This window comes from Carassius auratus, chromosome 7 (genome assembly GCF_003368295.1).
Source record: "Carassius auratus strain Wakin chromosome 7, ASM336829v1, whole genome shotgun sequence".
Taxonomy (NCBI): domain Eukaryota; kingdom Metazoa; phylum Chordata; class Actinopteri; order Cypriniformes; family Cyprinidae; genus Carassius; species Carassius auratus.
In genome coordinates this window covers 30,059,353-30,071,676 of record NC_039249.1, presented here as the reverse complement: position 1 = coordinate 30,071,676, position 12,324 = coordinate 30,059,353, and the positions used below count along the sequence as shown (strand labels likewise).

At 37.8% G+C, this 12,324-nt stretch overlaps 1 protein-coding gene across 3 annotated transcripts in view; it reads right to left on the bottom strand.

Moving 5' to 3' along the window:
* Window positions 1-12,324, bottom strand: part of pmfbp1 (polyamine modulated factor 1 binding protein 1) — a 188,200-nt gene that overhangs the window by 36,876 nt on the left and 139,000 nt on the right. For all 3 annotated transcript variants that reach the window (XM_026268380.1, XM_026268382.1, XM_026268381.1), the window contains 5 exons: window positions 11,318-11,374; window positions 6,190-6,414; window positions 3,313-3,444; window positions 3,149-3,232; window positions 133-300 (listed from right to left, as the gene is read on the bottom strand). In XM_026268380.1, the coding sequence (XP_026124165.1) occupies window positions 133-300; window positions 3,149-3,232; window positions 3,313-3,444; window positions 6,190-6,414; window positions 11,318-11,374 (666 nt within the window). The remainder of the gene's footprint in view (window positions 1-132; window positions 301-3,148; window positions 3,233-3,312; window positions 3,445-6,189; window positions 6,415-11,317; window positions 11,375-12,324) is intronic.

Genomic DNA, 12,324 nt, shown 5'->3' with positions numbered 1-12,324 from the left:
TCAGCTAAACACACACAAGCGCCTCACAACAACACCACAACAAACTCATGCTTACGCTGGCTCTTTCTCAGGTCTCAATACCCAGACTGGCCAATTTGTGATTTTCAGTGTGTCTGTGCTTTGTGTGTTTACCTGTCTGTAAAGGGAGCCTGTCTCTCGCTGGAGATGTGTCGTGTTGTGTTTGCTCTTCTCCATCATTTCTCCTCTCTGTTTCAGGATCTCCTGAAGTCTGCTTGCCTCCTTCTGCAGGGCCACAACCTCTTCTTCCCTAGACGTGAGCTGCAGCATCTGCTCTCCCAGCTAAACAGTCAACCAAATCACAATTTAACAGTAAGTTTATGGTAAAGCAATATGACTATTTCGATCATATTTTATCTTGTGAATAGGGAATAATAAAGATTCTTAAATGCTTTTTAAAGAAGTGTTTTAATCTCCCCAAGGCTGAAAAAATTATAAAAGCATCTCGTGAATGTAAATGGTTGTACTATGGTTTCACCCATGGATTAGGGTAAAATATGTGGAATTTAGCTGAGTGGAAACTGTTACTCTACAAAACAGGTTTCCAGAGTCCAGATGCGGTGTGTTTTACACCACTCCATCTGATGCTTGGCATTGTATTCGTTTATGTGAGGCTTGCATGCAGCTGTTCGGCCATGGAAACCCATTCCATGAAGCTCCCGCTACACAGTTTAACACCAGTGGAAGTTGGGAAATCTTCAGCTATTGAAATCAGCAGAGCGATGGTGACTCTTCCGCACCATGTGCCTTATGCACCAACTGACTAGTTGCAATGGTGGCATCCCATTTTGCAAATGGAGACTGCATGCTTAGATGCTTGATTTTATACACCTATGGTAGTGGGTCGAACTGAAATACCTGAATTCAATAATTAAGGTGTGTTCCAATATGTTTGTCCATATAGCGTATGAATAAATATATATACAATTTTGGACACACCTTCTCATTCCAAGAGTTTTCTTTACTTTCATGACTATGAAAATTGTAGATTCACACTGAAGGCATCAAAACTATGAATTAACACATGTGGAATTATATATGGAATTATATACATCACAAAAAAGTGTGAAAAAACTGAAAATATGTCATATTGTAGGTTCTTCAAAGTAGCCACCTTTTGCTTTGATTACTGCTTTGCACACTCTTGGCATTCTCTTGATGAGCTTCAAGAGGTCGTCACCTGAAATGGTCTTCCAACAGTCTTGAAGGAGTTCCCTGAGAGATGCTTAGCACTTGTTGGAACTTTTGCCTTCTGTCTGTGGTCCAGCTCACCCCTAAACCATCTGGATTGGGTTCAGTTCCGGTGACTGTGGAGGCCAGGTCATCTGGCGCAGCACCCCATCACTCTCCTTCTTGCTCAAATAGCTCTTGATGCCAGTGTGACTCGACAATTTTCATAGTCATGAAAATAAAGAAAACTCTTTGAATGAGAAGGTGTGTCCAAAATGTTGGTCTGTACTGTATTTATATAGGCAAAAAAGCAGGAAAGGAATTGGCAGAAAGAGCAGTAAAGCACAGAGGCCTGAGGGAATTCAGCATGAAACACGGCTGTAGCACAGAGACGTGATATATAAGGTCTATCAAACTCATCCGTGTTTCATTAAATGTCTCTCTATAGTCCTGCACCATCACCCCTATAGTGCAAAGTTTTTTTCAGATGGAGTATTCGCTCTCTTTTTCTGTCTCTCCCGTCTCTTCACCCGTCTGCTCAGATTAAAATGACATCTCCCCTTGAGTCTTAGGAAATGCCACATGAAGCAGTTCCTAACAAACCTGATGTGCAAGATTGAGGTGTGTGTGTGGGGGGGGGGGGGATGGATGGATGTGCCCTTCAGCAAAAATGAATTTTCCAATTGCAGTTAGTTCTGCCATGAATAAATAAACAAATGAATAATTGAGAGTGCAACATAAATAAATAACATCACAAACATTTCACAGGCACTCATAAGTTCGGAAGATAACTGGGGCTGAATGCTAATGATAAAACAGTACATGGAGCAGAATCCAATGCATTATTCACTCGCTCGCTCGCTCCGAAAAAAATAAATAAAAGTCAAACTAAATTAATAAATATGAAAAAGAAAATCTCTCAAAGAACTCAAAACATCCAGTCAGCACTGAAGTGACAGCTTTGTCCCATTTATAACATACAAGGACACCCTGCCAAACAAATAACTGACCAGTCACAGATGTATAAATAAACCAGAACAGCTTCTAGTTCAGTTGACAGGTTCTGAAAAAGTTTGGGCATCAGGTCCATCTTTATTCTTCTGAGTGTGTGAGTGAGAGCAGATGGACTAGACGGCCTGTGTCCTTGATCCTGGCCGCATTCGGCCCACAGAGACCTTTAAATGCAGTCTTCTAGAGTTATATATGTACCTGAGCTACATCTTAGTACCAAAATAAACAAGTAAACGCTGAGACGATGAAGATGAAATGAAACAATGTTTACAAGCTCGGCTTCAGTTTCTACCACAGACACTTAATGGAGGCTAAACTGCAAAACCTTGGCTTACAGCATGACTGACCAAGTTTACTCAGTGTAAAAAAAGTATTTTTCAATGTTTTAAAACTTTCAAAGAATTATTTGAATTTACTGTGAATTTACGTTAAGCCTGTAAAACTTAATATGATGCTACCATATTTTTAATGGTAAAGTTAGGCAACCACAACTTCTGGTATTTTATTGTCAATTTTTTTTTTTTGATTTTTATTTCAAATAAAAGTTTTTGAATTTCCTATTTTAAACAATCTGAAAAAAATAAACGCATCACACTTTCTAAAAATTGTAAGCACTGTTTTCAACACTGTTAATAATAAGAAATGTTTCTTGGGAGGCAAATCTGCATATCTGAATAATTTCTGAAGGATAATGTGACACGGAAGAATGGAGTAGTGATGCTGGGAATTTAGTATTCCATCACAGGAATATATAACATGTTAAATTATATTTAAACAGAAATCAGTTCTTTTTAAATGAAATACAGTCCCATAAAAGCAGATTTGGTGAGCATCACAGACTAGACGCTGAAAAAATCGGACCCCAAGCTTTTCAACAATGTCATAGGTGACTGTTTTTTAAAGTGTGTGTCACAGATACGTTTCAAAATGATTGACAGGTGATCCTCACCTCCTGTTGTGCAGCGGTCAGATTCTCCTGAGTGGCCCGCAGGTCTGCCGTCAGTCTCAGAACTGTCTCATCTCTACTGGACACCTGCCACACACACAGCTTTAACTCGACATGAGCCCTTACCAGACACTATCAAAGATACCGAAGTATGTGGTGCGGTGTACCTCGTCCTGCTCTGCGAGCCGTCTGCTGTCTTTCGGCTGGATGTCACAGTTCAGCTCAGCTGCTCTGGAGCCCAGGAGATCCCTCTGATGTTCTGCTTCCTGTAGCTCACGCTGCAGCCTGGAGACTGTGGACTGTTCTTCCACCAGAACACCAAACACATAGACAGAAACAGAGATGCAAAGCTTCTTAATACAGGTCAAGTTGCATCATGCCAGTCAGTGGATGTGTTTATAGATGTGCAGATCATGGAGAGGGTGTAGCAGGTGGTGTATCGATGTGGATCAGTCTTAGACTCCGTCCATCGCTGATCTAGACCTGCTTGCTGTTTTTCTTTCAAAACACATTACACTGCACTCGTTTATTCCAACTGAACAGCAGACTACTGGATAAACAATCAATACAGCTGGAGCAAAACTGATAAAAACAAAACATGAAAAAGGCACGGTGGTGAAAACAATTACATTTTGGAAATTCCGAAGTACTTTCTCACATCGAAAACGGCCTAAACTTATTTTTTTCAACACAGGAAAGAAAACACTTGTCAAGCTGATCTGTTATTAAAAACACAGGGTTAGTTGGTTGTTGTGCATTTGATGTTCATGAGCCAAGATGATTAGATGCCCCTCTACAATTTTCTGATTTCTACACCCTTGTGAAAAGGTATAAACTCTGCATCAAAACCTAGGGAGATGCCTATAATATTGATTTGAAATGTTGATAACAAATATAAATAATTCATTTAATGCTGAACATGCATGAAAATTATAAATAAATTGTATTTCACCTCAAATATTTATGTAACTGTATGTATATAAACACAAATTCTTTATCCAAAAGAAGTTAACACTTTTTATTCAGCCAGGATGCACTGAATTGACAAAAAGTGACAGTACAGACACAAAAAACCTTTGCCCTTTGTCAAATAATAAATAATGATGAAAAATGAAAGTAAATCATAGTTTTTGGAAAAAAAAATTATAATAATCAGAAATGTTTATTGAGCAGAAATTCAGCATATTATAATGATTTCTGAAGGATCAGGTGACACTGAAGACTGGAGGAATGATGCTGAAAATTCAGCTGGGTTATGCTTTATTTTAAAGTGTCCTTATTACACGTTACTATAATATTAACAACAATACATTAGGAATAATTACATGCAAGTAACCCTAAGTCAAACCCTAACTCTAACCCTAACCACACAGTAAGTATATGTAGTTAATTAATATTACTCCGTATTTAAATGTATAATTACACTGTAACAAGGACACTTTAAAATAAAGTGTAACCCAGGTTTGCATCCCAGGAATTAATTAAATTTCACAAAACGTTCAAATAGAAAATAGGTATTTTAAATGATAATAATATTTATATGAACTATATAATTACAACAATATTACTGTGTATTAATGTGTGTGAAGAACTGTAGTTTGCTGCTCGTGTCAGTCTTGCAGTTTGTCCTCACAATGACCCATCTGACAGACCCAGCAGGGTTCAATCCAATCAAACCAAAGAGAGGAAAACAAACAAAGATTATCTTCCGTTTCTATATAAAAACAGTACTGGAATATGAAGGTCCATCATTTCTGTGCTCTAGATGCATTCTGGAAGCAGGGCAAATTGGCGATTTAAGGAAATGGTTCAATTTTTAGGGAGCGAGCAGAAGCCTATCTCACATTAAATGGCAAATTGGATAACGTGGGCTCAAACCACTTCATCTGTTATTATTGGAAATGATTGTGGATTACACATAATTATCTGCTAAAGTACCATTCCCCCCTTTATTCCAAACACAATGATCCAACTTCAAATAAAACATGATTCTAGCATCTTTCTGTAAGTGGATGTAGGATATAAAGCAGAGAATAGCTGGTCTAATCAAATTACCTACAGTAATCATAAAGGAAGATACAACACAACACAAATTGAACTAGGAGGGGTCCTTGAAATATTTTGTAAGAATTTAGGCTGGACCAGTTTTAAGGGTTGGTATTTAGGGTCATGTGAAGGACACAAGTGACCTTGATCTTGATCTGATTATTTATTTATGTATTTATTCTTTCTTTTATGTTGGAAAACATAGTATTAATCCATATTATTGGTCACTGACTACTGTAAGTATGCAATTTGTGTTCTATTTCCTCCAAAGCTATATTATCGGAAATGATAATAGTGCCATTTTCAAAAACATGCACTTTGAAACCTTTTCTTTTATTATTTTTTTTATGCGTTTTCAGTCCCCAAAATGTTGTTGTCATGTAAACAAACAGGCAAAACACATAAAATGTTTCCAGTTTTTAGCTAAAAACGTTGTGTAAATGACCCTTAAATGTATTAGTGTGAGTTTAAGTGTGTGTGGAGGAGCTCAGAAAGATCATTTCCTGAACTGGTCTCTTCTCCTATACTACTGATTGCACACTAGTGTGGAGCTCAGTTTAATTGGCCCCCAGAGTGCTGATGTGTGAATGGAGAGAGGTCACGGGGTCAAAGTCGGGAGGACCTGTTGACCTCTAGCCATCCACATGCACCCTGTTCTTCCTCATTTATCTCCTTCTAGTCTTTCCAACATTCCCTATCACACCTTTCTTTATGTCTTTATATCTATAACCTTTCTGTCTCATCTTCTAATTTTCCTTCTTACATTTTTCCTAGCTTTTGACAGTTTAAAGCATGCAATTAATTAAATGTTATTAATAACCTTATTTTTATATATATTTAATATAAAATGATAACTGCTTCATTCCGTTTGTATGATTGCAATGATTTTCACTAATCACACATGCATATTAACACAGCTTCTGTTAAATATGTGAACCAACTGACAGTAATTTTGACCTTTGATGCATTAATTCTAGTGTTTAGTGCTTTGTTCTCACCGCAGTACGGAGTTTATCCACATGATCCTGTAGGCTGCGGATATTCTCCTGCTGTATTTCCAGGCGGTCCTGGGCATGCTGGAGCTGTGTTTGTGTGAGCCGGAGGTTCTCCGAGACCGAGTACCAGCGATCTTTCCATTCCTTAAGCTCTTTCTCCTTCTGGTCGAATCCAGCCTTTTCCAGCTCTTTCTGCAGCTCTACGATCAGCTCTTCTTGATGCCTGACCTACGCATACATGTAAAGGAAGCTTCATACATGTACAGTGGCCACAAAACATAATTGGAAAATTAAGCCAAATGCATAAATGTTATTGGATTAGATATGAAAATATCAAACCAAGTGCCATTTATTTGTTTTACCCTATTATGAATGCTGTATCATATTTGAAATACAAATTTCTAAGGCCTAAATTTTTTTCAAAATACTCCACCTCCACCAGGTTGTGATACACTTTTTTTTTGTTTTTGTTGTTAAATGTTTTTATTAGTAATATTTCAAGATAAACACTTGACTGAAGCAACATACGTTTACTTGATTATCCATACATTATTATTATTATTATTTAAATCGTGTTAAAACCTGAGTATCAACATGATACATCTGGCTTTTGATGAACAATATATCTTTCAGTCATCAATGTATTGGATTGCATTATATGTTTAAAAATACAGAGTTTTGATCATTAAACTAAGCATTTAATTATCTTTGACTAAGACATTATTGGGAGATATCGAGTGACAGCTTATATTTATGTTAATTTGATATCAGAAGTTTTATCTTTCTATCAGCTCGTGCAATACAATGCATATTTTTGCTGGTTTTATTTTTTAGACTGTAGACTGATTTGCTGTCTTCAGTCTAGATACATATCTACTCTGTTAGAGCTTTGGTCCAGTTACATGTACTGAGACAATGAGCCATGGTGCTCAAGTGGGAACTCAAGTTTGAACTCAGTTTGCAACATTTCCTGATATCGTCCATCTTTGCCATCCTTTTCTGTCCTAACTATCACTCTGCACACACAAAAAAGTAGCAAGAAAGACAATAAACTGATCTGAAGATATTTAAAGACCATATACAGCATGTCCATCATATATATATATATATATATATATATATATATATATATACAGAAGCCTTAGTCTGAATCCTCATTAAGACATTCTATATTTACATAAATCTTTTAATGAATGTTGCATCACACCGTGACTGATGCCCATACACACACACACACACACACACACACACACACACAGAAATTAGTTTAGAAGAGACCTTGTCCATCAGCTCTTAAACACAACATCTAGTATCTTTTATGAATTTTCTCAGACATTATCTCAGAGAGCTGTGTTTTTTTACGAACTGATGGACTCCTGTGGTGAAAGGTTCAGCACATAAAAGTGTATGCGAATGAAATGAGCATAAGTAAGTGTGAAAATATACTGAGGCGGGCACCTCGGTGGACCCCTCTATTAATCAAGCTGTCTACACTCTGTTTGGAAAGTAATCTTGTCCAAGGAGCAGAGGAAAATGCAGTGGTAAATGGCAGTTGGCTGCACTTTAAAGCAGCTACTTTACAGACGTCTCAAAGCTCATGGAGGCCACACTGTAAAAACAAGAGCATCTGAGCACTCGCTCAGGTTATCCTCACCCAAAAATTGTCCTTCATCTCCACTGTATGTGACATTCATAGTCTATTTGACTTGTGCATGGACAGCAACACAAGTGATTTGAGTGATTAAAAAGAAAGCTCCACTAGATGGGTCAAATGTATCCATCAGTGCTGAACATCAATGGGGTAAATTTTGAAATGGTTGTGCACTCAACTGTGAGCAGAACGTTGAAAATAAAACATACCTGGGTCTTAACCAAGCGGCAAAATCCTGCTTTCTCTAGTGAAGCCAAGAAGGAAGTAAATAAAAATACAATTCATCGACTGGCCACTAGAGGCTGGCTAAAAAAGCGAGTCAATCCCATAGACTCCCCATGTTAACATGCCCAAATTTACATAAAAAAATAAAAATAAAAAAATAACCCTTTACCCTTCATGACAACTGTGAGGAGGGTGACTTTCTTTATAAATCATAGGCCTTAAAGTTCTGCAAAATTAAGAGCATGGCCACATGAGTGACAGGTAGATTACTGCTGACACTGCCATCGAGCTAGGTGGGCATTGCGTTAAGCAATCAGCTCCTGCCTTTTTGCCCATTTTCGATGATTTGATTGAATGTTAAACTATTATTTATAATGTAAATTAGGCTTGTAATTTACATGCATAATTTCATAATTTCCAGCTGCTTCAAGTAGAGAGGCAAGCATTGGCAGGGGTGCCTGGAGTATGGTATCGAGACGCGGCGTCTTGTTCCCTCGAGTAACCATGGTTACATGCATAACCTTAAGACGTTCCTTTTCAGGAACTCGAGCTGTGAGCTAGTGTGTATCTGAAGAGCACAGCTAAGGCGAGAAAACAGAAGAGCCGGGAGTGGCTCGCATATCTAGATCATAAAATCTCACAAAGGTGGAGGACATGGACCACCCTGCAGTGTTGCAGATGTCCAGCATGGACACACCTGCTAAGAAGGCCTGAGAGGCCACAATACCTCGCGTAGAGTGAGCCTTGACTCCCATCGGCGAGGGGAGACCATAGGACTCATAGGTCAGGTTGATAGCCTCAATTATCCAACGACTAAGGATCTGCTAAGATGCAGGACAGCCCCTCTTGGGGGGAATATAGCACACAAGCAATTGGTCCGACTTTCTCCACAAGGCAGCTCTGTGGACGTATGTGTCCAGCACTCAAACTGGACATATACAATTAAGCTTTTCCTGGTCGGGCTCCTGAAAGGGAGGAGGGCGGTAGCCCTGCAGCACTATAGGTTGAGGTGTGACAGAGGGAACTTATGGAACATAACCTGCTCAAGGGTATAGAAACGCTTTGGCCATGCCAGGTGCATTGCATCGCTCTGTAGCCATGCTCTCCCAGACCCACTACATTGCCGTAGTGTTCTGACGCGGTGAAAAAGAGGCGGGCTGAGTATGGATGATTCCACGATCTGGCGATCTCAGCAGAAGCGGGGCCAGCACTGCAGGGAATGCCTCGAGAGCTGGCTCAGCTTGCTTCGATCCAAGGCAGACCACTCACAGACTTGTGCTGTTGTAAAATAAAGCAAACAAATGGAATGCGAGTTGTCATCCTTTTCTTTCCATGAACTTATGGAGTCCCGCCACACCTCTGTTTTAAATCCGTTATCTTAATAAAGGTCAGATATATTTCGCATATTTGTTTATTTTTTTGTTTTATAAAAACAAATTGTAATTTTTATGTTAGGCCTATTACTTATATATTTTCCTTAAAGCATCCTATTGTGTCCCAGGGATTGAGAACCTGTGCCCTAGGCTAGTTAGGTCCATGTAGACACTTGTGAACGATGCTCTTGTTGTGGCGTCACCGTTTAGTGACATCATTGAATGCTCTGGTTATGAATCCAGCAATTATTTATTTACAAATGATAAGCTCAGAAGTCTAGTTTAAAAATATTTGTTTATGAGAGGAATAATAGGTTAGCTGTAAAATGTTATCCATGCTTTTGGATGCTGTTCGAGCCCACAGCCTACGTTCATGCGGCTTTGTTCTGGTTTGCTGGTTGGTCACAAATTTCCACAAATTCAATAATATTTAGGCACTGTTTCTTCACCTAAATCCTCAGCGTCTAACCCTATTATTTTGCAAGTTTATTTTATTGTCTTTCACTTTTAAATCACAGTTTTCGCATCTCCTACTGTGGTAAACATGCAGGAAGGGAAATGAAAGATTTCATGAATTAAGAATTCGTTCTATTTATTATTTTGTTCCTTCAATTCAGTTAAATCATGAGTTATTAAAGGAATAAAATTAATGAAACATGAACAGTTTCCACAAATTAATAAGTGGAAGGAATGAATTAACAAGTTGTAGGAATGAATAGACTATCTGTCCTGTGTTCTGCAGACCTGCAAAGTGCACGATATGAAACAATTATCTGGTGAAATGAATTGGTTACTATATTTCTATTGCTTTCCATGTTGAAAAACTTTGTTTTGTTTCTATTTTAATGTACTTTTAAAGTTTCAATCACATTAAAAGCCTAATTTGTACATTATGAATGAATGATGATGCATTTTTATACAGTCACCATCACTCAAAGCAGCTCACACATGTTTTGCGCACGAGCCGCATGCAGCCCAAAATTAAATAGGTTTATCGACCATCGATAGCTTTAATCGGATCTCTTAGCGACAATTAATCGATCATCGATTAATCGTTGACATCCTTACTCTGAAGTATCGCATTTAAATGGACAAATTCACACAAAAATTATATCAAAATGCCCTTCTTGGTATGTATGATACAGCAGACATAGCCGGCTGAACGTAGGCCTACTGTATCATTGCATTCTCTTAAAGTGACAGTCTTTATATTAATCGAACAGCAAAAACAAAGAAATCACGCACTGCTCTTGATTGAAAAGCTTTTTTAACTTTAATAAAGAACAATCTTTAATTTATACGTAAATTTATACGTCGTATATGCAATGCCGTTTTACATTTGATTACTTTATTCAATTTCTGTACCTAAAAACTAATGCTAGACCTCCTTAAAAAAACTGAAAAAGTAACGCTTTTCCATAAACATAGCACATACTGAACCATACTGAAACCATGTCTCTAAAACAGTGAAACAAACCGAAACCTTGAAAAAGTTAAACCGTTCAACTTTTTTTATTAATTTTTTGCATTTATATTTTAGGAAGAGAGACCCTCTTAACTAGTTGTTTTAGAAAATATGTAATTTTGCAGCTTTTCAATAATGGCCTGTTGAGCGGTGACTGGCATCAGCTGTACCTCCCGAGTCTGAGATCAGGCCCTTGCAGCACATTAATATTAGATTTTATTTTAGGGCCAGTCATAATATTAGATGTTGTTTTGAGCACTGGCAATTGTGTAGGCGTGCGTGTGGGGTCTTTGTGTTAAGTGTCTAACACGAGCGGCTGCAGCTCTAATTCAAACTATGGCAAGGTTATGACTGGCACTTAACTAAAGTGAGGAAAACATTGCTTAGAAACTAATAAGCAGTGGATTGTTGAGAGACCTTGTCCTTGAGTTGCTCTTCTCTCAGTCGTTCCAGCTCCTCGGGCTTTACACAATCCTGCAGCAAAAGTGAGGGAAATATAAAGAAAACAGAGAGACGCTGAGGGATGAATGTGTAAGAACAACAAGAAAATAAAATAAAGGAAATGCACAGTCCTTCAGAGTGTCCTAGAGAAGATGCTCTACTTGATCTTTTCTCCACAGGTAAACTACAGGAGAATGCAACAATGGATTCTTGTTATATTGTGTACATTGACTGATATCCTCTATTTTTCTTATTCTTTTGTAGTGGAAAACAAAAGCAAGGTCTCATGCAAGGTGTGAGCGTTAATCACAAACATTGCAACACACATTGCATTTTATTTCCTTGGCATGTTTTATAAAACATGCTGTGATAATTGGTTTAGCAGATAACCAAAAATATAAACCCAAAACTAAGATAAACAATGAAGCAATGTCTTTATCTAGGCTACATAGCAAACTGGAACTACAGGTGCTGGTCATATAATTAGAATATCATCAAAAAGTTGATTTATTTCACTAATTCCATTCATAAAGTGAAACTTGTGTATTATATTCATTCATTACACACATACTGATATATTTCAAATGTTTATTTTTATTTTATTTTTATTATAACTGACAACTAAGGAAAATTCCAAATTCAATATCTTTAATATCAGAAAATTTGAATATAACTAAAGACCAATACAAAGAAAGGATTTTTAGAAATCTTGGCCAACTAAAAAGTATGAAAATGAAAAGTATGAGCATGTACAGCACTCAATACTTAGTTGGGGCTACTTTTGCCTGAATTACTGCAGCAATGTGGCATGGCATGGAGTCGATCAGACCATGGCACTGCTCAGGTGTTATGAGAGCCCAGGTTGCTCTGTTAGTAGCCTTCAGCTCTTCCGCATTCTTGGGTTTGCCATATTGCATCTTCCTCTTCACAATACCCCATAGATTTTCTATGGAGTTAAGGTCAGGCGAGTTTGCTGGCCAATT